This window comes from Opisthocomus hoazin, chromosome 7 (assembly GCF_030867145.1).
Source record: "Opisthocomus hoazin isolate bOpiHoa1 chromosome 7, bOpiHoa1.hap1, whole genome shotgun sequence".
NCBI classification, from domain to species: domain Eukaryota; kingdom Metazoa; phylum Chordata; class Aves; order Opisthocomiformes; family Opisthocomidae; genus Opisthocomus; species Opisthocomus hoazin.
The window spans coordinates 55,232,313-55,256,457 of NC_134420.1; the positions used below are offsets into that span (position 1 = coordinate 55,232,313).

The 24,145-nt window shown below is 40.2% G+C and overlaps 1 protein-coding gene across 1 annotated transcript in view; it reads left to right on the top strand.

Moving 5' to 3' along the window:
* The first annotated feature begins 638 nt into the window (after positions 1–638).
* Positions 639–24,145, top strand: part of TDP1 (tyrosyl-DNA phosphodiesterase 1) — a 55,168-nt gene continuing 31,661 nt past the window's right edge. The window contains exons 1-12 of the mRNA XM_075426783.1: positions 639–708; positions 1,637–2,187; positions 3,694–3,737; positions 4,414–4,469; positions 5,527–5,623; positions 7,807–7,841; positions 10,142–10,234; positions 11,659–11,829; positions 13,415–13,493; positions 15,336–15,521; positions 16,285–16,333; positions 20,525–20,591. Of these exons, the coding sequence (XP_075282898.1) occupies positions 1,641–2,187; positions 3,694–3,737; positions 4,414–4,469; positions 5,527–5,623; positions 7,807–7,841; positions 10,142–10,234; positions 11,659–11,829; positions 13,415–13,493; positions 15,336–15,521; positions 16,285–16,333; positions 20,525–20,591 (1,424 nt within the window). The 5' untranslated portion in view covers positions 639–708; positions 1,637–1,640. The remainder of the gene's footprint in view (positions 709–1,636; positions 2,188–3,693; positions 3,738–4,413; positions 4,470–5,526; positions 5,624–7,806; positions 7,842–10,141; positions 10,235–11,658; positions 11,830–13,414; positions 13,494–15,335; positions 15,522–16,284; positions 16,334–20,524; positions 20,592–24,145) is intronic.

The window sequence follows — 24,145 nt, forward strand, 5'->3', positions numbered from 1 at the left end:
TGTAGCTTGCTGGCTTTATCGCATGCTGATAGAAGACGCATACATTGCCCGTTAACTGCAGTCACAAGCTTGTAATAAATTCGAGTAATGAGAAAGAAACGCTGAGACAGTTCATGTTGGTAGGCAGAGCAAGCTTTGATGTAGTCCACGCTCTTACTTTAATTAATTTCACACCTGTTTTCCTCCCGCTCCCTTCTTGAAGTCATCATGCAGTTATCTCATTAGTGGGGCCCTTCAGACACAGTAATTAACACCGAGCTGAATGAATGATTATGCAAATACTGCACCTGCCCTAAACTAACGTTAAGGTCAAATAAAGCCTTATTAGATTAATTCAGGACACCAGGACGTGACTGTTTCGCCGCTTTTAGCGGCTTTGAGAGAGGCCAGAGCTGCCGCAGGACCTCCCGCCCCCGGCGGACCCCTCCAGCCGCCCCCGGACACTGAGGGGACAGACCCGCCGCCCCTCCAGCTCCCGGCCCGGCCCGCTGAGGCGCGGGAGGCCCCACGGCCCGCCCCGCGCTGCCTAGCAACCCGCGCGCCGCCACGCGCCGGGCCAGCGCAGCGCCGGCGTCGATTGGCTAAAGTCAGACGCGCGCCATTGGCTCGGGAGGCGGGGAGGGGCGGGGCTGCGCTGGGGGAACGCGGGCCTCGGCCTTCTCTTCATCTGGGGCTTCGGGCGCGCCGCCGGGGCGTTTGGGCCTGGAGGTAAGGCGCCATCCTCGCGAGGCGGGGCGGGCGCTGGCGGCTAGGGTAGCGGCGGGGCTTGCGAGGTCCCGGGGCGGGTGGTAAGCGGCCGCCCGGCTGCGGGGCGGGAGCGGCCGTTGGGGCCCTCAGCCTGCGGCGGCTGCGGGCATGGTGGCGGGTGCCGCGCGCTGCCGTTGGCCCCACCCCGCGGCAGTGGCTCCGCGGCCGCAGGCTCCGCCCTCCCGGCGGGGCGGTCCCGAAGCCGGCGGCGGCGCCCGGCGCTGCTGCCGCCCGCGACCGACGAGGGCGAAGGCGCGCCCGAGGGCCTCGCCGGGGCGCGGGGGGTGGCGGAGGGGGGCTGCGGTCCCTCAGAAGAGCGCGCGGAGCCCCCCGGGCGTTAGGGTCGGCACGAGAGCCGTCTGCGTGACGCCCGTTACCCGGCTCCTCTCACAGCATCGCAGAATGGTAGCGCCTCTGGGGATCATCCAGTCCAACCCCCCTGCCGAAGCAGGGTCACCTGCAGCAGGCTGCACAGGACCTTGTCCAGGCGGGTCTTGAACATCTCCAGAGAAGGAGACTCCACAACCTCCCTGGGCAGCCTGTTCCAGTGCTCCGTCACCCTCAGAGGGAAGAAGTTCTTCCTCATGTTCAGACGGAACTTCCTATGTTTCAGTTTGTGAAGCTCCCCTAGCCCCTGTTCCACGCCGGCGGCTTCCCATTTGGTGGTCGCTGCCATCCCGTGTGTTGCTTTGTTCCCCGGGCACAGAAACAGACCGTAAGCCTGCTGTGCTGTGGGATCTGCCCGAGTCAGAAGCTGCACGGACAGTCTGCCAAATATAAAAAGCAGAGCTCCTGTGTAGTAAGCTAATGGAAACTAGGAAGGAAAACAGACTTGAGCGTAGCAAAAATACACTTTTTTATTTTTGGTGTTTTGTTTTTTGATCCCTAGTACCATGCTTCAGGAAGGTGCACACGGAAAATGGACAGTATCTAGCAGTGATGAAAGCACTGAGGAGAATTCTGACAGTGAAAAACCATCTACATCTTCACTGTCGGATGCTGCACATGGCAGAACAAGTGGGCCACAATACCCATGCTCTGAAGCTAGGAAAGCTGCTCATAAGAGAAAAGCTTCTCCCCTGAAGCTCAGTGATAAAAAATTTTCTACAGAAATACCTCCAACAGAAAAACAGAGAACTAGCCAAGAAGGCTTAGGCTGGTGTCTTTCTAGTAGTGATGAAGAGGTTGAAGATCAGGAAAAGCATGACCAGGAAGAAACAGTGAAAGAAGAAAAATGTGATGCGGCCAAAGAACATCCTCCGAATCTTTGCAAAGATGAAGAACTCTCGGAGAATCAGAAGGCAGAGGAGTATAATGATGCACCCGGTGAAGCTCAGGATACCTGGGATTTGTTGAACGGAGGGAATCCTTTCAGGTTTTTTCTCACTAAAGTCAGAGGAATTGAAAAGAGCTATAATTCTGGAGCACTGCACATAAAAGGTGAATAAGTGGCTTCTACAGAAGTGGGCTTTTGAGAGACTTGTTTGCAAGAGAATGCTTGTTTTTAGATGCAGTTATTCCTTGGTGTAACTGAGGCTTCGTATTCTAAATGTGCAACTTGTAGGAATTGGTTCTGTTGTCTTTGCCTTCTTCTAGAAGTATAGTGTATAAAGTATGAATTTGCTGATACCGATTCTGTTGTAAGTTCTGAGTTACGCTGCACAAATCTAATGTTAGTTTAGCCAAGGCAAATCACATGGTGCTGCTTATTGGTGCTTTTTTGAGTTAATCTGGGGAAAACCACTTGCCTTTGTGGCTCGTAAAGGGATACTTTTCCTGGGTGTCTAACCATGCTCTGTGAGTATTTGTTTGCACCTGTCTTCATGCTGCTGAGTGGTTTGGACCTAGTAATCCACTATGAATTGATGCAGTACAGGTTAGTACTTCTGAAGTTCTGAGGCTGGGATTCATGGGCCCTTTTCAATTGGATTGAAAGTCAGTATAAGTCAAGATGAAGTTTTCAGTGTACAATACTGATGCTTCAGGAGTGCTGTATAGCTGTGGTTTGATGTGAGAGGGAACAGCTCTGTGCACCTGTAAACATCCCCTCATTCAGAAATGAAGTCTCATGCATCACAAGACAGAATCAGAAACTAGTATTAATAAGAGATTTAAGCACAGAAATACAGTAAAATGGGGCAAAAATATTTTGTAGGTCTTTGAAGGAGAACAAATGACTGAAGACCTATACAGTTAGGTTGTGACTCTTCCTCAACCTCATGTGCTCCCTATAAGTGTTGATTACTGATGGCAGCCTGGTGTCAGAGACCTCACTTGCTTTATTACTGTCTGTCTTTATCTGCTTTGTGAATTCGTTGTGGCTTTTGGCCTGTCCTCACTTATGACTAGTTGTCCTGCTAGGTGATTAGCAGAGCTAGTGGAGGGGCTGAGGTTTTTTCGTTTGTTTAACCTGCAAAACCAGATTTCTGTAGAGATAGGATATGAAATATTTAGTCCATCCTAGAGGGTATTTGTAGGATATAGTTTCAAGTTGCTGCTGTACTTCAGTTATTGAGGTTATAAATCCTCAGCTGAATTAGCTTTCTATGTCATCATGAATTAACTAAGGATATGTATATAATACAATCAGGCTGCAACAGTTGAGTCTTTAAGCATTAACTAAGCCCTTACTGCTTCTACCCTGCCGCAGTTCTTCAAGCTCTACAGATGAGAGAGCAGTTTGATGTCCCTTTCTCCTTATGATCTTGGTCTTTCTCTTGATGAGTTTTTAAAATTTGTTTTCTACTTGGAGAGGGTTAAAGTAACGGTTTCACAGGAGATGGGTGACTTGTATATTCAGAATAGTAAGCTTAATTGTGAATGTCTCTGTTACACCAAGTCTGTGAACAATCTGGCACTTGTGGTAGTTATCAAACTGTTCAAGATGTGAAATGTTTAACTGAACATTTTTTTTTTTACTCAATTATGCTTTAATGTTTTTAATAGATATTTTGTCTCCTCTTTTTGGGACTCTCGTGTCTTCTGCCCAGGTGAGTTTCCTATTTGCCGAATTGATTGCACTTGCTTATTTCACTTTAACCGTAAACTTGATAATCCATGTTTGTGCTGTGTAGCTGATATTACTAGGGAACTTTGTTGAAGCACAGAGGGAACTCTAAATGTTTCTAACACTCTAAATGTGTGACAATTTATTGAAATATAAAACTCATTCCATGTTCTGCTTAGCATTCGGGCAATTATAAGACTACTTTCTCTCTCCTGTTTTGGGGAAATGTGCAACTGAAAAACATATATTTATGTACATGTAAATGATTTTTTGAAAGAAAAAGCCTTGCAATCTACAGGTGATATTTTTGTTACTATGTAGAAGCTTTTGCTGTCATTTGTGGTACAAGCACATGGCAAAGAGGTGGCTCTTGAACCAAAGCTTTTACATTATGCGTATGCGTTTCTCTTTTTTCTGGATGTTAAATATTATGAACACAAATACATGCTTTTGAACAATTCAGGAATGAATTTAAACTATTAAGAGATGTGAAAGAAAGCACGTGAAATTCAGAAATACACCTGTCTTTAAAATGTGCTGTGTATGACGTAAGTGGTGTTGAGCAATGACTTTACATAGAAAGCTCTTTTTTGTAGTTGATTGTTCTGACAAACTCTTTTTCTTTTTAATGAATCTGTTTTCTTTTTCTTATCTACAAGTTTAACTACTGTATAGATGTGGGCTGGCTTGTGAGGCAGTATCCGCAGGAATTCAGGTATGTTTCATTTACAAAGATGAAATGATACAGTTTCCAAATCATTCTGTTCATGCAAGTTGTTGTTACAACTGAATGACAAACACTTGTTTGCAGTTGCTAATTATTGTTACCAATTGTGTATGTGTAGGCTCTTGGTTTTCCTTGTACACTTATGCTACGGTTGTAGATCTCTATTGATTTCTTGCCTCTTTTCAAGACTGTTAAATGGTTGGAGTTCAGTATGTCTGGTTTCTGATTTTTATTAACACTTAGGAGGTCCTGTTGTGGGCCACAATGACAATGCAGTAGATGAGCTATAAAGATGGAACAAGGAGCTTTTTGCTGTACAGTTTACTGAGCCAACAGCAAGGTAACATAAGAGAAAGGAGGGAATGTAGGAAGGGTGCAAGAAAACTATCCAAAAATGATCAGGATATTTGAAGTTGCTAGATATTGTCATGAAAGCAGTTCTTACGTTTGCTTGAAATTCCATTCTGATAATTGCAGCCTACTGCAGGTGAAGTGAGTGTATGACATAGTTTTTTCTCCCTTTTTTTGTGTTTTACTGGAAATGCAGTAAAACAGAGTGTTAGAAAATGAACGTGAAACTACTGCCAGCATAGACCTAGTCCTCTGCTTTTCCCTCTCATTCTTCCCATCTTCTCCATGAGGTAAAAATGATTAAATTGTCTTTGATCTGCATTGTGTATATCAATACTCTGGAGAGCTTATATCTGTCTGTTTCTAGCTATACAGAGAAGAGTTCCTTATAAGATCTTGTATTATTTGTTTCTATTTTGGTGTCTCATTTATTCCATGCTTCCAGTTGTCCTGTGTCCCGTTTCCACACACACCCCACACCCCCCCCCCCCTTAAAGTTTTATAGTGTCTTTCTCTTAGAAGTTATATTGTAGTTACTGTTTTTTTAGTTAGGTAGTAAGGCATATAGATTTTAGTGCCATTTTCCTGCTGGGCTATTAGGTTTAGGGATCAGAAGTCATAGCCACATGAAGGAGTGGTTTAGACTGATTACTGCTTCACTTGGTGTTTTAATAGCAATCTCCTTTTATTTAAGGAAGAAGCCGTTGTTGATAGTTCATGGTGAAAAGAGAGAATCCAAAGCTGAACTACTTGCACAAGCACGCCCTTATGAGAACATTAGCTTTTGTCAGGTAATTAACATTTGTATTGTGGTAACATGGTATCTATTTTGGTAGAAATTAACCTGTCTGTTGCACTCAAAAATCTTGTTATAGATGGAGATACACACCTTTTATGGAAAGTCAAGAATTTATTGTTAAGCTTTAAGGAATATACTTACCAGGACCATTGGAACATGGTAACTATGTTCCTGGTCTTCTGTGATTAACCCCCTCTCAAAGGGTTTGCCCAGAACAGCTGCCCTCAAAAATGTCGTGAGGCTCACAGAAGAGCTGCATGGCTTCTCTACTAGCATGTTACACTCAAATTCTTGTAATGGCTGAAAAGGAAGCACTTCTTGTTTGAAGTGCAGAACTTGAGTAGTGTCACTGTAGTCTGAAGTGTCGTGAAAGAGTTGTTGTTTGTCCAAGTATGTTTTACACAAGAAAATGCAGTTACAAATAGTCTCCATATACTGTTTAAGTTGCTATGAGCATGCTTCCTGGCATATGCCGTTTTCTCGCTGATGTTATGCTCGCTCTTTTGCTGTCCCTGAGTCATAAAGTTACTGGCTTCAGCCTGGGGGAGGGATGTGGTTATAGCAACTTGCCTTGCTCGGTGGACTATGTTATTGATCATGGGGATATCTTGCTCTTTGTTAGGAAGACGATGATCCTGGATTTTTCTTCCTTCTCAAGCAGTCCGGTAACTCTGAGCTTTCTAGAGACTGCTGCATTGATGCCAAACATAGTGAGTTCTCAAGGCCAGGATTTCTGGGCTGCTGTGTGTTATACTAATCAGGTGTTTGCACTGAGTTGTGGAGTGGCAGCAATTTTAGATGAAGATTTCAAATATGCTAATAATAAATTTATGCTTTTGCATGTAACGTTTCCTTTTCACGCACAACAAGAATTTGAATGTAACACATCCCATATGATAAACTTGTCGTTGTAGTCAATAGTCAGTAGCAGGGGAAAATGGCATGTTTGATGTTTTTCCTGCTTGGGTATACTGCTTCAGATTCTTCTGGTAGTCTACGTGCATTTGATTATGTTAGTACCCCAAAGTGAAATGTAACTATTTTAATCTTCTCCTCCACGCCTGTATTAACTAGACACAGTGTTGGAGCCATCACTGGCTTGAAGTATTTTCTTAACATATTGTAACTCATGTTTCATTCTCCCCCTCGAAATTCTGCTGTAAATACTCTTTAATAAGAGCAGAGCACTGATAAAAAGGCATTTCTGTCTGGCTTCTTTTCTTTGCAATGTTAGTCATTAAGCTGATTGTAGTAGTGATGGTATACTTCAGAATCACAGAGTGGTTGAGGTTGGACGGGACCTCTGGAAGTCCAACTCTCCTGCTCAAGCAGGGTCACTTAGAGCTGGTTGTCCATGACAATGTCTGGATAGCTTTTAAATATCTCCAAAGAGGGAGACTCCACAACCTCTCTGAGCAACCCATGCCAGTGCTCAGTCACCCTCACAGTAAAAAAAGTGTTTCCTGATATTTGGAGGGAACCTCCTGTGTTTCAGTTTGTGCCCATTGCCTCTGGTCCTGTCACTGGGCACCACTGAATGGAGCCTGGCTCCTTCTTGTTTGCAGCCTCCCTTCAGGTGTTTGTACACAGTGATCGGATCCTCTCTGAGCCTTCTCTTCTCTAGGCTGAACAGTCCCAGCTCTCTCAGCCTTTTGTCATAGTCCAGATGCTCCAGCCCCTTAATCATCTTAGTGGCCCTTCATTGGACTCTCCCCAGTACGTCTGTATCTCTCCTGTATGGGGGAGCTCAGAACTGGATCCAGTACTGCAGGTGTGGCCTCACCAGTGCTGAGTAGAGGGGAAGGATCACCTCCTTCAGCCTGCTGGGAACACTCCTGCCAACGCAGCCCAGGACACTGTTAGGCATTTTTGCTGCAAGGGCAATTGCTGGCTCCTGTTCAGCTCTGACTGTTTCTGAAAATACAGCTGATAAGACAGCAGCAATTCTGCTGGAGTGGTTCCAGCAAAGAGTTGCATTGCTGTTTGAAGTCTAACTTCAAGAAACTAGAGATTACATTTAAAGATGCTGAGGGGAACAGTAGTGTATTTTGTGATCTCTCCACCAGAGAGCAGTGAAATGAAACAAAATGAAGCAGCACCTCTCCTTCTTTAACATTCTTGCATCTATCAATGCGAAGTAGGAACTTTTAATGATCAACTCTTTAATTTTTATAGGCGAAACTGGATATTGCGTTTGGAACTCACCATACGTAAGTAACGGCTATGAAGCAGAAAGCTCTACTTCTAAAGGGACCACAGAGTTGGTACATGCAGTTAGCGTAATTGGACTAGTAACTAGTGTCTTAAAGTATTTATGGGATAGGAAGACAGATTATTACTGTTTGTAGAAACAATTCTGAAGGTCTAATGTATATTGATGAAATTTAAAAGTGGTATGTTTCATGTTCTATGTGCATGTTTAATTTATCTGCAAGTTATTTTAAAGCCGTAAACCTGTGTTTCATAGAAATCGTTGAGTCTTAAAGAAAAATTTCCTTAACTGTTTTGTGTTTATAGATGGTAGGATTGTTCTAGTTTAGGGAAACAAATAAGCTATTAGGTAGATATGACATGTGCAAGTTAGACAATTGAAGTCAGTGAACTGCAGGTCTTGGCTTTTAACTCATGCCCTAATAACAAAACTGTAGTGCAGACTTGATCAATCATTAGCAGATCAGACACAACACTGATTTACTGCTCAGTTTTTGCAGTTAATGTGGATGATCTGGAAATAATTACTGAATTTGGGGATCTTTTCAAAGAAAAACTTTAATTTGATATTATAGAAGTGTCGCAAGGGACATTTTGTAGATTGCAAGCTACAGATAAGAACAGACTTTCTCATGTCTCGTAGTGAAGATCTTTGGTTTCAGGGCACTGCAATATTTTTTTAATCAGTTAATCCTTTTGTATAAATTGTTTTATAAAACATGACATTACATTAAAATGGTGATCTGAAATGCCTACTTAAGGTACATCGGTGTTTCTGATAGAAAGCATACTGACCTCCTCATGGCCTGTTTGCAGAAAATATGCAAATAAAGGAAAGAAATCAGCATTTTAGAAATGCATCTTGCTTCTCTCTCAGATTTAGTGAGGGACATAGAAGGAATTGAGGTGGTTTTTTCAAATTATTAATTTTTAAAGCTTTAGCTTCTTTTCACTTATGCAGTTTAAGCAGCAGTTCTCATTCTCTGTATGCTCAGCTTTACTCTTTTTTCTTCCACCACACTTTGGGATAAGTAAGTGATAGCGATGTTTAATGCTGTACTTCTTACTTAACCCTGTGTTTTAAAGGGTTGTTCGGTGTAGTGTATCTCTGAATGCATGTTCCACTGCAAATGGAACACCAGTGGGTAGCAGACCAGTAAATTGGACCTTGGTGGATAATGAAACAGTTTTGTTCCAAGAGAAACTTGATAGATTTCACCTAATCAAATACAAAGAGTTAAATTCATGTCATTCCTGTTGTATGATGTAAACCTTAAATTATATGCCAGTGATTTTTTTTTGAGGTAGTAGTGTTTTTGTCAGTTATCTCTTATATATGCCTTAATCTTGCACTTTATTTTGCTGTAAAATACTTATTTTACTGTCAACTCAATTTGTGCTTAGATCAAGGCATAACAGAGATGTGGGGTACTATTTATAGTTGGGGGTCTTGCATTTGCATAAACTATGCAGTAAGCACAGGAAAACATGCACAGGTACTTGAACGTTAGTTTGCTGAACTCTTGATGTTAAAAGCAGAAATTACTGAATAAATCATTGTCTAAATCTGAGCTTGATATGATTTGCATAGCATTATATTGCTATGGGACAGCAATGAAAATAAACGTGGCTTTCCTTTCATTGTTGAGCATTGGTTTCTATGGAAACCATATCATCCTTCATGGTCACATGGATATGCTGTCTTTACACAGCTGTTGAAAACTTGTATATGAAAATTTGAGCACTTCTGTTACGAAAAATCAGACGTTTACTTTTTAACTCAGTTACTAGTTCTAAAACTAATTTACGCTGTAGCTTGAGTTTAGATTTAAGGTAGATAAATAGCTTTTTTGCCATCCCAATTAGTTGCCTGCATATCTTCTTGTCAATTTAAGAGAAAATAACTAGGTTTTAATAAATTCAGCTACAAGCAAAGGCCTTCTAGTGTTCCTTAATTCTTTTTTTAACTATCTGCAAAGGAGCAAGTTTTTCTGAAGAACATAGCAAATTTAGAAAGTGTTCTGCAAGTATTTATTTCTGCTTTGGGAAATCAGTTGCCTGAGATGTTACGCTGTACTCTGCAGTTTTTCATATGATGCTGCTGACAGAATATGTGGGGATAGTCTAATGAATGCCATGCAAATTTGGCATGCACACGGATTGAAGTCTGAAGTATACTGAAGTATGCAGTATAAATCTTTTAAAAATAATTGTCTTAGTAGCATTTTAATAAATTGTTAATTTATCTCCCACTCTCAGTGTAATTCAAACAGATGTGTTATGCTTTTTTTTTTTAAAGGAAAATGATGTTGTTGTTATATGAAGAAGGTCTACGAGTTGTGATACATACATCCAATCTCATTGCTGAAGATTGGCATCAGAAAACTCAGGGGTAAGCAACAATCTCTAGCAGGTGTATGTTTACTTTAATACTTTCTGTAGGTATCTGCTGCTGTTGGAGACAGGATACTCTAGGTCAGATGATCCAGTGCTACAAATCTTACGCTCCCAAGATAGAGCTATCCTGGAAAAAAATCAAACCTAGAATGATGGTAGCTGTCTAACCCTGAACTCTACTTGCTTTCTACTGTAAATGAGATTGTCCTGAGCTGGCTGTTACTTTAAACTCAGTGTAACTGATTTAAGGTAATTTATTTTGCCATGCTGTTTCTTTATGAAAAAACTACCTAGCTACAAAGTACTTTATACAAATCTGAAGCAGCTATTTTAAATTTATCTTAATGCTGCAATAATAATGTGAATGTGCAGATGTTCTGTTTCTGCTGTGACTGTATGTAGAATGTAACCTGATAAGTGCTGGATACCATTGGTTCCTTAATACAGTATGTGACCCAGTATCTACCCAGTATCCTTTTATTTGAAGCATTTCTCTTCCTGTTTGTGTGGGGTTTTTTTTTTTTTGATAGAAGTTTTTAAACTTAACCGCCAGCTTGGGACATAGTTTTGTTTAGAGCACAGAAAATAGGACTAAGTGACATGTTAATATAAGGCCCCTCAACCTCTTGTTTTCTTGGCTATTTTTATGGGAGCATTTTTTAGTTAGTTCTCTACAATAACTGAGTATAATATTTCTTCATCAAACTAATTAGAAATGGCTTTTCAGAAGTTACTGTCACCTTGACATCCATTTTGCTGCCATTAAATAAGGCAGTGTTTTGAGGCTTTTCACTTGTCTGAGGCAAGCTCTCAAACGGTTTTTGACGGACAGAAATTTAAATTTTCTACTTAGGGACAGCTTTAGTATCTTTTGGCAGTTAGCTTTTCAGAAAGCCAAAAAGGCATGAGAATATCCATTTGGGATACTTAGTAAGTTGTTGTACCTGTCAAACATGAAAAACATTTTTCTTTTTAGATTTTGCACACTGTAGTAATATGCAGTATCACCAATGTGATGGTTCACTGGCATGTCTGTTTCATAGGCTTCTGAGTTTACAAAGGATAATATCAACGTGTTGTAAAGTTAATAATGCAGAACCTTTGGTTTCCATGGCTACAATAATGTGTGATTAGAAAGAAATGCTAGATAAGTCTGAGCCTGGCCTGTTTAACAGATGAAAGCTGTAAATGTATGCATGGATAAGTGTGTTGAGACTGCTGTTCTAATTTGAAAGTATTAGTTTCATGGTATTGAGTAGAAGACTTGACAATGCTGCAATTATAAAGACAAGTCATTTTATAGTTAGTATCACAATAAATCTGTCTAGTATTCATTTAGGACCTTCGGATGTGCTTTAATCACTTACTACAACCATGTGTTGATGTGTGGTGTCCTTGTTCTTCTGGCTTTCTTTTTAGAATATGGTTAAGCCCTTTATATCCGAGGCTACCTCAGGGCACAACTGGTTCTGCTGGTGAATCTGAAACTAATTTTAAATCTGACCTAGTAAGTTACTTGATGGCTTACAATTCTCCTGCACTCAAGGAATGGATAGATCTGATTCAAGAACATGATTTGTCAGAGACAAGGTATTAGTTATCTTGTGTTTATAGTAATTTGCATGCTTTATTGAAAAAGAATTATATGTCTCTGTTAGGATCTGTTAGACCATGGATTTGTTTTGTAAGCTTACCTTGTTTCAGACTTAAGTATTCTAATGTGAGTCTGACTTAAGGCAGTTTTTTTTAATCTATCATATGCAAGATTATGTTGAGTTGACCAACTTTTAGTTTTATAAACGTATATTTTTAAGGAATGATAAAGGTGCATCAGCAGTAACTTGACAGAAGGTAGCCATAAGTAATACGGACTCAGAATTTCACTGAAGTCAGTCTGGCTTAAATATGTGCTCCAATAAAATTACCAGTGGAAAAAAAATGAGTTGTACTTGGTTTTTCATGTAAGAGGGATCATATAAGCAAAGGTTATTGTAATGGGGCTTTTATTAAGAATAGGCTTCTGTACTTTAGGGAAAAGTTCAATCCATATACGTAGAATTTTGCCCATTACAGGCATGTATCATGTCTGGTGGGCGATGTTATGTTAAGCAATAATATACTTTGTCCTGGAAAAGTCTTCTCTAATATCACGTTGCTCGTAGTACTTTAAATAGTTCAGGATACTTAATTCTGATAGATACATCCTGCTTTCCACTGAAATACAGTATTTATATCAGAAAGTGTAAATCTCCTTGGCTGCTTAATAGCAGTTTTATAAGCTGGCAAAAATTTGTTGAAAGAAAAACTGAAAAAGGTCATAAACTGTCGTGGAAATAGAGACTGAAGCCTTGTCTAGTTTAATGTATAAAAAAAGTACTTTTTTCTTTACATGGAGTCTTAAAAGATTGTGGGGGGGGTGGAGTATGTACCTTGAAGTCAGATAAAAACAGCAGCTCAGGCTGTTATTTCATTCACTTGATCATCTGCATGAGCTTGGACAGGTTGGCTGAGCCCTAGGCTGATGCGATTTTACACGTGGGTAGGGAAGAGTCAATTGTTATGATAAAGATCAGTTCGTATGTAGGAGACATTCATTCTTGGATAAAGCTAGGCAGGAGATGCAGTAAGGAACAGCTTCTTAAGTCATCTGTTTGTTGTGACTCTGGGCAGGTCTTGTCTCTGTTTTCAGGGCAAAGTCAAATAGGTTACTAAACAATTATTAGGAAGACAGTTAAAAAAAAAAAAACAACTACTTTGCATCTGAGCTATTAGGTGCCCAAGTGAGATCTCGTACCTGAATCTGCTGATTATCGTGTAGTAATACATTGACTTTACTCAAAATTACATGCCCAATTCTGTGCCAAACAAGCTATTTGCATTTATTGCTAACATCATTTATCTTCTGTATTTTTGTAGGCAGAAACAGAAGCAGTTCCTGTCTAGGCTATAGAACAGCCTGGTGGTGCATGACAGCCGTATAGGATACTAATAATAAATCATACAGCTGAAAATCCTCTTTTCTTTTTATTGTAAATCTTAGTGAAAGTTTGACTGTTTCTAGTTGCACTTCTATGTTCAACTTTGCAAATAGATTTTACTTAAATACCTTAATACTTTACAAACTGAAACATTCCAGAGCTGCAAATGACCTGGTGTTGTTTTTTTATTTCTGTAGAGTGTATCTGCTCGGTTCTACCCCTGGAAGATATCAAGGTAGTGATAAAGAAAAGTGGGGTCATCTTAGGCTCAGAAAGGTACTAAAACTACAACCTTTTTTGTTAACAATCTGGTTAATATAATCTGTAAATATAATTTTGGAGACCATTCTTTAGTTAAATTTTTCCAGCTACGATCAGCAATCTTTTAGTACATTGTTACACTTTAAGTTAGCAATAGCATAAGCTTGCAATTTAGGACAGCATAGACTTTGCACATAATATTCCTGGGCATTATTACCATGGTCAGCTTGTGGTCTGAATTGTCATGTACTTAGATATCTGAGGAGGCACCATTGCTCGGTGATTTCCTGTATGCTGTTGGTGTTTCTAACAAGTGTGACACTATCAAAATCCAGTCTTCTGTGGCTGGGAACCAAATACAGCCTTTTTCAAGGGCACTCCCTGAGGAAAGATGTGATGATACAGACTTTCCTGCACATAGTGAACAAGCTTTATTTTATTTACTTAAATGTTAAGGGCTATTACAGTTTCTTTTCCCTAATGACCTGACAAAAACCCACCAAATTAAAAACCAGTTTGCACATAGCTGATGTCATCAATTCAGCCAGGTTTTTAGTTTTGGTCTACTATATTTCTAAGATCTTGATTTTTTTTTTATGATTATTATTTTTTTAATCAACTGAATAAATAGTAACATGGGATGTGTTTTTTTTTTTTTAACCCCACACTCTTGCATTATTGTAGATAAGATGGTAAATCTACATACAAGATTGCGTAGCTCAAGTTTGTAGGGCCCCTTCTTTTTCGGTATTTATTTAAAATCAAGTAAGATATTTCATGTCATCAGTTAAATGCCTCATTACTGGGGAATTTTCAACCTGCATCTTCTGCCAAGGTGGCATTATTTCAAACTCCATCGTGAATTTCACATGGAATTCTAATGCTGTCCGTGGCAAACTTCAGTGATGTACAAAATATCTATCACATTGCTTTTCAGCACTTTTCAAAGGTTAATCTTTTAGACCTCCCCTTGCTCATAAAGAGCTTACCTTTTCTGATACATGTTGTCTGCATGCTGTTTTGCGTAGTAAGACCCTGAATGAAAACCAAATACAACAAAAAAAGCCTGTAAAGTATAAAGATGGTTAAAAAGTGATTAAAAAGATTAATTTTTTAGTGACAATGCAGGTAGACCTGGTGACACTACACTGATGACTCAGACCATTTAGTTGTGTGTCTTTTCTAGAGCGGAAGAAAGGTTGCCACTACGTACAATTTAATATGTGCCTGTATCTGTTTTTAATGTGACTTTAAATTCCATTCACAGCTAAAGAATTCCTCTAAAAGGATTATTTCAGTTATTTCAATTTTCTTTTCAATTGTTCTTTTTTCGTCTCTCGTTCTGCACTTCTATTGTAGCTGGGGCTTTAGGATACGAGAGGAATTTTATGGCCAACAACCACCAAATATAAAAAGATCTAGAGGATATGAGAGGAATTTTATGGCCAACAACCACCAAATATAAAAAGATCTAGAGGATATGAGAGGAATTTTATGGCCAACAACCACCAAATATAAAAAGATTTAGTTGTTTCATTTATTATGACTTCTGAAGTTAATGTTTCTTGTTTTTAGGAAGAGCTGCTAATGTTCTTTTTACCATTATTTAATGGTTGGCTTTGTTGCTTTTGGATAAAATTTGTGAGATTTGATCTTCTCTTGAAGGAACAGTGGGTTTATTTGGAGAGCCCAATGACTTTTTTATTGCAAAGTTAAATAGATACTATGAATGTTCAATCTCTTTTGTTGTCAGAAGTGAGTTATAGAGGGTTTATTATATCAGAAGCAGTATCAAACCCCTAATTATGGTTTCCTTTGCCTGTTTAAATAGAACCATGTTTTAATTTCCTTCACTAGCTTTTGAAAGAGCATGCTTCATCAATATCATCACGGGAATGCTGGCCTGTTGTTGGGCAGTTCTCAAGCATTGGCTCAATGGGAGCTGATGGGTCCAAATGGCTGTGCTCAGAGTTCCAGGAGAGCCTGGTGGCTGCAGGCAGTAGTGTGACAACTCTCCTTAAATGTGATGTTCCAATTCATTTGGTATGTCTTCTAGATGCTGGTGACCTTTATTTAACACTTATTTGTTGTTTAAATCTTACTCATTGGTTTGTTTTTAACTTTTGGAAGACTTTAATGTAGTTTTCATCCTGAAATCATCAGGATGCTACTTAGTGGCACTTACTTGTGTATGGTGTACCATAAAAATGTACTATAATTTCCATCTGCATGACACTGGAGTATATATAATCTAATCAAAATCATATTCTATAGCTTGCCTTCCATCAGGTTTTGTAGATGCATCTGTTTCTGCTACTGAGATATAACTGAACCCTGAGTGATTAATATCTAAAACAAATTGTTTTCTAACCTGGATATTTTGTTCAGGTTATTAGCACAGTTAAGAGGAGGGGCAGAAACAAGGTTGTGGCAGGAACTTCTTAAATCAAGAACAAAATGTTGTCAAACTGTGCACTTACTGTGTGCTAATTGGCCCTGCATACTCATTTGAGAGAAGAGTCTAAAATCTCAAAGTAATTTTAAGAGTGAGCTTTGACCACTGTGGAAATGTTTGAGTCTTGCTAGTAAATTTTGGTAAGCTCTGCAAGACAGGTAAAAACATCTTTGTTACTGGCACACAATTAGTTTTAAGGTGCAGTGTAATTTTAATCATTCTGAAAAATGAGGCTTTTAATGTTTTTGTTAAAGTAGTTTTCTACAAGGTGACTTTTGTTTGAAAATTGACAGCTTTTATGTATTTAGAGTTGCACTACTAAAGTTACTTTTTTCTTCCCCCTCCATGAAGGTTTATCCTACTGTGAACAACGTGAGGCAAAGTCTGGAAGGCTATCCTGGTAAGCAGATGACCCCCCCTATTTATTAGCTTTTTGTGGCCATAATGTCCTGCAAAATCACTTCAGTGGTGGGTGTTGAATGAACCTGAAGTTGTCATCTTGCTGAGAACTTCGTAGAATAGATGGCAGTAGAATATTTTTATGACTGTTACTGGAGCTCTGACTCCAGCTCTCCCATAGTAATTGAGTAGAAAAAAGGTTTGTGTGCATTGGTATATAATGTTTAAGTCTGTATAGCCATGTTCATGCACCACTATGTAAGAAAAAACAGCTCTTGCCCACTGTTCTAACTCCAGTCATACTTTGATTTTCGCAGAAAATTCAGGTTTGAGTATGCCAAGTTTTCCTTGTGCATTCTTTGCAGTGTCAACTTGCACATCAGATACAATGGAGAATAAGATATTTCGCTACTCATTAGTCATTTTTTTAATATTGCAATATGTGATTGTTCTGTTCAGTCTTCCCATGTTTGTGTTCTTGAAGTCAGTATATTTGTATAAGAAGCATAGCCCCAGCCAGCCTGAAAGAGGAAGAGGTGCTGTAGTGTTCTGATGCAGTGAAGCTCATGTTTCCCAAAAGCAAGCACTTAAGTGGGTTACACCCATGCATGCTAAGGGAGCTGGCTGATGTCAATGCGAGACTGTTGTTGATTAGTCTTCAAAAGGTCAAGGCAGTTGGAAGAGGTTCATGAGGACTGAGAGAATTCTCTTCTGCCTTCAGGAAGGGTAATAAAGAGGATCTGGGGATCTATAGGCCTGTCAGCCTCACCTTGATCCCTGGGAAGGTGATGGAAGAAAGAATCCTGGAAACCATTTCCAAAACTATCATACAGTGCTTTGGGTTTGAAGGGACCTTGAGAGGTCATCTAGCCCAACGCCCCTGCAGTGAGCAGGAGTATCTTCAACTAGACCAGGTTGCTCAGAGCCCCATCCAACCTGGCCTTGAATGTTTCCAGGGGTGGGGCCTCCACTGCCTCTCTGGGCAATCTGTGCCAGCGTTTCACCACCCGTATGGTAAAAAAGTTCTTCCTTACATCTACTCTAAATCTACCCTCCCTTAGTTTAAAGCCATTACTCCTTGTCGTATCACAACAAGCCCTGCTGAAAATATTTTCCCCATCTTTGCTGTAGGCCCCCTTCAGGTACTGCAAGTCTGCTCTAAAGTCTCCCTGCAGCCTTCTCCAGGCTGAACAGTCCCAACTCTCTCAGCCTCTCCTCAAAGGAGAGGTGTTCCATCCCTCTGATCATTTTTGTGGCCGCCTCTGGACCCGCTCCAACAGGTCCATGTCTCTCCTGTGCTGAGGGCTCCGGAGCTGGACACAGGACTCCATGTGGGCTCTCACCAGCGCAGAGTAGAGGGGCAGAATCATCTCCCTCAATCTGCTGGCTATGCTTCTCTTCATGGAGCTCAGGACATGGATTGCCTTCTGGCCTGCAAGTGCACGTTGTTTGTTCATGTCTAGCTTTTCATCCATCAGTACCCCCAAGTCCTTCTCGGCAGGGCTGCTCTCAATCCCCTCATCCCCAAGCCTGTATTGATGGTGGGGGTTGCCCCAACCCAGATGCAGGACCTTGCACTTGGCCTTGTTGAACCTCATGAGGTTTGCACAGGCCCACTTCTTGAGCTTGTCCAGGTCCCTCTGGATGGCATCCCATCCTTCTGGTGTATCAACTGTACCACTCAGCTTGGTGTTGTCTGCAAACCTGCTGAGGGTGTACTTGGTATTGCTAAGTCATTGATGAAAATGTTAAACAGCACTGGGTCCAGTACTGGTCCCAGAACAGATCCCTGACAAACACCACTTCTCACCATTTGAATGACATTGAGCCATTGACAACTACCCTCTGGCTGTGACCTTCCAACCAATTCCTTAGCCACCAAACAGTCCACCCATCAAATCCATACTTCTGACAACATCCTTCTCTCTAAATTTAAGATGTTATGATAGACAAGAAGATGATCTGGAGTAGTCAGCATGGATTTATAAAGGAGAAATTATGCTTAATTAATCTGATATCCTTCTACAGTGAGATGACTGGCTTGATGAATGAGAGGAGTGTGCTGGATGTTGCTTATCTTAATTTTAATAAGGCTTTTGATGCTATCTCCTAAATCATCATTACAGACAATGTGATTAAGTACGGGCTGGATGAGTTGACAGTGAGGCGGATTGGAAACCAGCTGAACTGCCAGACCTCAATGGGTGTGATCAGTGGCATGAAGGCTAGCTGGAGGTCAGCCACTAGTGGTGGTGTGTGCCAAGCATTGATACTGGTGCCATATGTCTAATATCTTCACTAATGACCTGGATGGTGGAGCAGAGTGCAAATGTTACAAACTCAGGAGTGGCTGATGTATCGGATGATGGTGCTGCCCTTCAGAGGGACTGTACAGGCTGGAGAATGGGCTGATAAGAACCTTACAGTTCGATGGAGGGCAATGCAAAGTACTGTGCTGGGGCAAGAATAATGCCAGGTACGCACTGGGGGTTGACTTAGTGAAAGCAGCTTTGCAGAAAAAGACCTGGGAGTGCTGGTGGTCACTAAGCTGAAGGTGTGCCAGCAATGCACCCTTGTGGCAAGAAGGCCAACAGCATTGTGGGCTTCATTAGGAAGCACGTGGCCAACAGGCTGAGGGAGGTGACCTGTCCCCTCTATTTAGCACTGGTGAGACCACATCTGGTGTGCTGTGTCCTGTTCTTGGCTTCTCGGTACAAGACAGACATGGACATGCTAAACCAAGTCCAGCAAAAGGCCATGAAGACAAATAAGGGATTGGAGCATCTGTCCTATGAGGAGAGGCCGAGAAAGCTGGATAATTCTTCAACCTGGAGAAAACTTTCCTGGGAGATATTACCAATGTGTAGAAATACCTGATAGGAGAATGCAAAGTAGAGGCAGATTCTTCACATGGTGACCAGTGAAAGAACAAGAGGCAATGGGTATAAACTGAGATATAGGACATTCTAGCATCCCCTTACAGCAAAAATGTTTTCTGATGTTTAAGTGGAACAGGTTGCTCGGAGAGGTTGTAGAGTCTCTGTTCTTGGAAATACTCAAAACGTGACAGGGCACTGTACTGAACAACATGCTCTGTTCAGCCCTACTTTGGGCAGGAAGTTATGCCAGATCTCCAGAGGGTGCTTCCAACTTTGATTCGGTGATTCCTTGACATAGCTGAATTTGTAAGTGTGGTCCTCTTCCAAGCCTGCTCCTGTGTAGCATGGAGTAGCTGTTGAGCTCTTCTAACAATTGGTGGAATTTGAACACAGGGCTAGCAGGAATGCTTTCAGCTCTGTATCCTTCCTCTGAATTGGGGTAGTGTATGGACATATGTAGAAACTGCAGCCAGTGAGTTCTCACAAGTAAATTAGGGTGTTTTGAAATACATCTGGTTGTCTACAGCATCTGTTTAACAAAGTTGATACTCTTGAAAGTCAGAGATGTAATCTACACAATGACTCCTTCCTGCCATTTTTTTTCATATGGTGAAATAACTTGGTGAATTACATAATTCCATGCAAACGTACAGCTCTGTGGACTCCTGCAGTCAGCGCATCCCTGAGAGTAGTAAAGCTTTGGTAACGGGTCATTATGGTGTCTTCTAGGACAGGTTGAATGCAGTAGGTTTTGTATCGTGTTTTTAATACACAACACTAATATAACTCAGTATGCCATGACTAATTCTTCTTTCTTAAATTCATTTCAAGAAGTCACAATGTGCATTAGCCAAAGATCAAATCAATACAAATACAGTTTCATCAGAGGAGTTCTTGCTCTTTAAAATAATGTTGTTTGGTTGTTTGTTTTTTCTTTTTTTTTTCTGAAAGCTGCTTGTTTTATTCCTTCTAGCTTGTATGGGTTATGATTCTAATCTGTTGATATCAAGTGGTATCATAACAAAAATTTAGCCATAAACTTCTGTCTTCTAAGAGGACTTCATTCTATAGCCTGTGTACCATTTCTCTTCTTCCTGGTGTAAATCTGTTACATACTGTTTAGGAACTTGCTAAATTTTAAGAAGAAAAAGAAAACCTAAAACCCAATGTACCATTTTATACTACCAAAGCATTTACACATTTTCTAAAAATCGGTCACGAGGATAGTGCAGACAACTTATTCCCCAAGATGCTTGCTGCTTTTAGAATGTCTTTCAAAATACAAATGTACATGTTCTATTTTTTTCATTAAGCTGGTGGCTCGCTTCCGTATAGTATACAGACAGCACAGAAACAGCTGTGGTTGCATTCCTATTTTCAGTAAGTAGAACTCAATTCTTTGGCTTTTTTTTGTCTTAGATTGTATGTTTAAACTTACGGTGCTGTAATGTTTGAGTGTTAAAAGCAAATTAAGGTGGTCAGAAGCATGATATTCTTGAACTTCTTAAAATAAAAGCCTCTAGTTCCTTATCTGCTGGTCTTATCTCCAAAACACAGTCAAAAAGTGCTATTTACCTCTAAAAATGATATAGGATATTGTTGTTAATGGAGGACCCTACCAGATTTTGGATTCTGTAAATGTCTACTTAAGCTTTCCTTCTCTGAACTGGAATAATGTTACTCTGCTTTCTTCCTTTCTTTTATGGTTGTATTTCACTTTCCCGCTTGTGCCTTGCTATTAATGGGATTTCAACTGAGCCACAGCGGGGTTAGGAAGGTTTTTTTTGAGTGCAGCAGTCCTACTGCAAAAATTCTCAATCCTTGATGGTAATATCATCTTTTGTTAAAGGTGTCTGACATTTTCCATTAAGAACTTCTATTTTCACTTGCTACTAATGTTGCCAGATTGTGACAGTCTAACGCATTCCATGCCAGATGTCTCCCTCAGGCTGAATCCTTAAAAACTTAAGCATGTCTTGAGAACAATGGGAAAAGTTGTTTTGCATGGGGCGGGGGGAGGGAATCTGGTAACCTCTTACAAGACCACAGCTCCCTGTCCCTTTCACCAGAAATTTTTAACTCTTCCGGGTGGAAGTTGCACTGGTAAGAGACTTTATCCATATCTAAGTAAGAGTTTGTAAAGTTGTGTATATACTCAGAGGGCTGAGAATATAATTGGTAGTTGCGTCCTCCTTTCTGGAGTGAACGTGATTGCTGCTGTGAGCCTTGCTGATCACTGTCTGAGGAATGGCACTGGAACAGAAAGCATGTGAGGCTTTGTCTTTCCTGCCTTTGAAATGGGCCCTCTGAGCACATTCAGCAAAGGAAGAAAGCTACAAACACCTTCAAGACTTCGAGATTGTTCAGTCATGATTCAAAAAGTGAGGACATAAAACTGGAGGTGTTTGTGCAGCCTTAATTCAGATTTCCATGAGCATATACCTCATGAGAAACTTATAGGAAGAAAAATGTAATTACTTTTTTGGTTAGTCTCTTATTTAGTGCACATAGCGTTACCTGATAATGAGACCATTCATTATTTTATTCCTGTTTAATGAGAAAGCACTCACGTACCTGTCTCATTGGGCATATTAGGGTCCTGCTCTGGCAACAAAAGGGCTGTTTTAAATTCATCTGTCGAATTGGTTGCAGATGACAAGTGGCCCTGCATAATTGCTGTGTAGTGACTACCCAGGTGCAAATTTTTACCCTGCAGTAATACAAGGTGCTAACCCTTGAGGAGAGCCTGCATGTAAGCTGTTACCATAGAGCAGATGACATACAGCAGCTTCCTATCTGTGGTAACCTGAGACACAGAAAACAGTAGGTCCTGTGTCAATAAAGTTTAATATGAGCTATTTTCAAGACTTGCCATAATGCAAAGCTTTCGGCAGTAGAAGGTTTAGAGCAATTTGTCTTTACCTCACTGGAAAATAATACGAAACTAGCAAGAAACTAGGGATCCCACCAGAGTTAAAAGAAGCTAAATACTTTATACTTAGGGTAAAGGAGAAGGAGTAGCTTGTTTTTACAAGTAGGGAGAGATTAATGGAGTTGGAAAACGGTGTCCTATAATCTCACCCAGAGAGTCAGAACCTCTGCCCCAGACATACAACTTTTGTAAAGTCTGTGGGCTGCTTTTCTATCTCTTCTGCTAGTTGAGTGTATTTAACTAACCTGTAATGCAGATCTGAATTTTAATTTCTCAAGTTTCCTGAAGTAATTTCTCAAAAGAATAAGATGATTAAAATTAATATTGATTTCACTCTTCTGATCATAGCAAGTGATTACTAGACTGCTTGGTTAGATTAGCTACTGTGTAAATGGTGCAATTTGCTCAATTTTCTCTCTGGTAGGGTTGCTGTTTTTTCCTTTCAGTATTGCTCATTGATAAGGAGAGATTTGCAATGCTTAATGATTTCTGTTAATTGCTGCTTTTGAAACAATTGGTCATCTTTAGCAATACATTAAAATACAAAGTTTTATGCTTATTTTAGTAGATTGACTTTTAATACCATGTGCCTTATGTTTGTGAAGTTACCTTGTCAAATGTTTCTTTTCAAAGCATTGAAGAAATCGGTTTGACAAGAGCTTGTTTGACTTGCTGTTGACAAGTCTATAATCATAGCTGTATTAGAGCTTTATGTGTGCTTTAAGCCTGTAGAGTTTTGAAGAATAACCATCTTTCTTCTCAGTTCAAAGAACTGCAGTGTTGTTTCCCAAAATTCATAAAAGATGAGAGATATGGAGCATTTACACAGAGGACGTACTATTCTCTTATGGTTGAGACTAATGGTGTGAGTTGTTTTAACTATGCTCGAGCCTTGTTGGCAGTATCTTGAGATGGAAAGCCCATGCGCTACTTGAAGTAAGAACTAAATGATGAAAGACGTGATGGTGTAGAAAATGAGTTATTCCTGGCTCAATGCAGACATAGTTAACTGTTAAGTAGATTAATTTTCAGGATGTTACAATTATCTGACTTCCCGGTCTTAGGAGCTCCACCTGTAAAGGGGCCTGTGTTTGCTTCTTTACCTCATTTGTGCCAGAATTATCGGGCATTGGTGGCGATTGATACTTGTTCTGTGTCTTCCAGCTAAATGCACTGTGGTTGCAGTGTAGTCTCCTTTTCAAACTCAAAAAATTCATTGCAGAGTAAAACAAATACTTATCAAACATTAAAAAAATAGTTTTGAAATTTTGCAAGTGGTTAAGTACATGTAAAAGCAACAACTTATAAGCATTCAGATCCGTAGTGCAGTGCAAGTGAGTGCAAAGTATTTTCTATATTGCAAAAGATACATTGTTCACGGGAGAGAACATTTTTGCATTCTCCTTTCCCAAAAAGACAAATTACATGAAGCTCAAAAATAGCTATTGGAAAAATGGAGGGGTAGGAGAGGCAAAAGCTGTTGTGTTTTAAGATTTGGAAAATAGATTACATCTTTAATTCAGTGCATCTAATCATCCCGTTGGAGGCTGTGTAATTAAAAAGAAAAAAGAAAAGCTGCTGACTGAAATGCCACAGAAGACTGAGGGAGGGAAGAAGTAGCTGCAAGTTACTAGTAAAAATATGAGGATTAGTGGTCTATGGTCAGTTAAGATGTATTAGTGATGAAGAGTTCAAGTCCTAGGAGTGTAAAATAATAAAAAAAGACTAGCAAAAAGGCTTTCATGTTTTACTGTTCAAATTCTGATAATACCTACTCATATAACTCCTTTTTCTCACCCCACACCTGAGTTTTTAGTTTACATGGTACTATGACCTCTAACTGTCAAAAAAATTACTTCAAGCTGTGGTTTTGCTCCATGAAATTTCTCAAAGCTGGTTTCATTTAACATACCATATTTCTCTTCAAGGAGATAGTCAGAAGGACTCCCTGGGAAATGGTCCTCAGGGACAGGGGAACAGAACAGAGCTGGCAGGTCTTTAA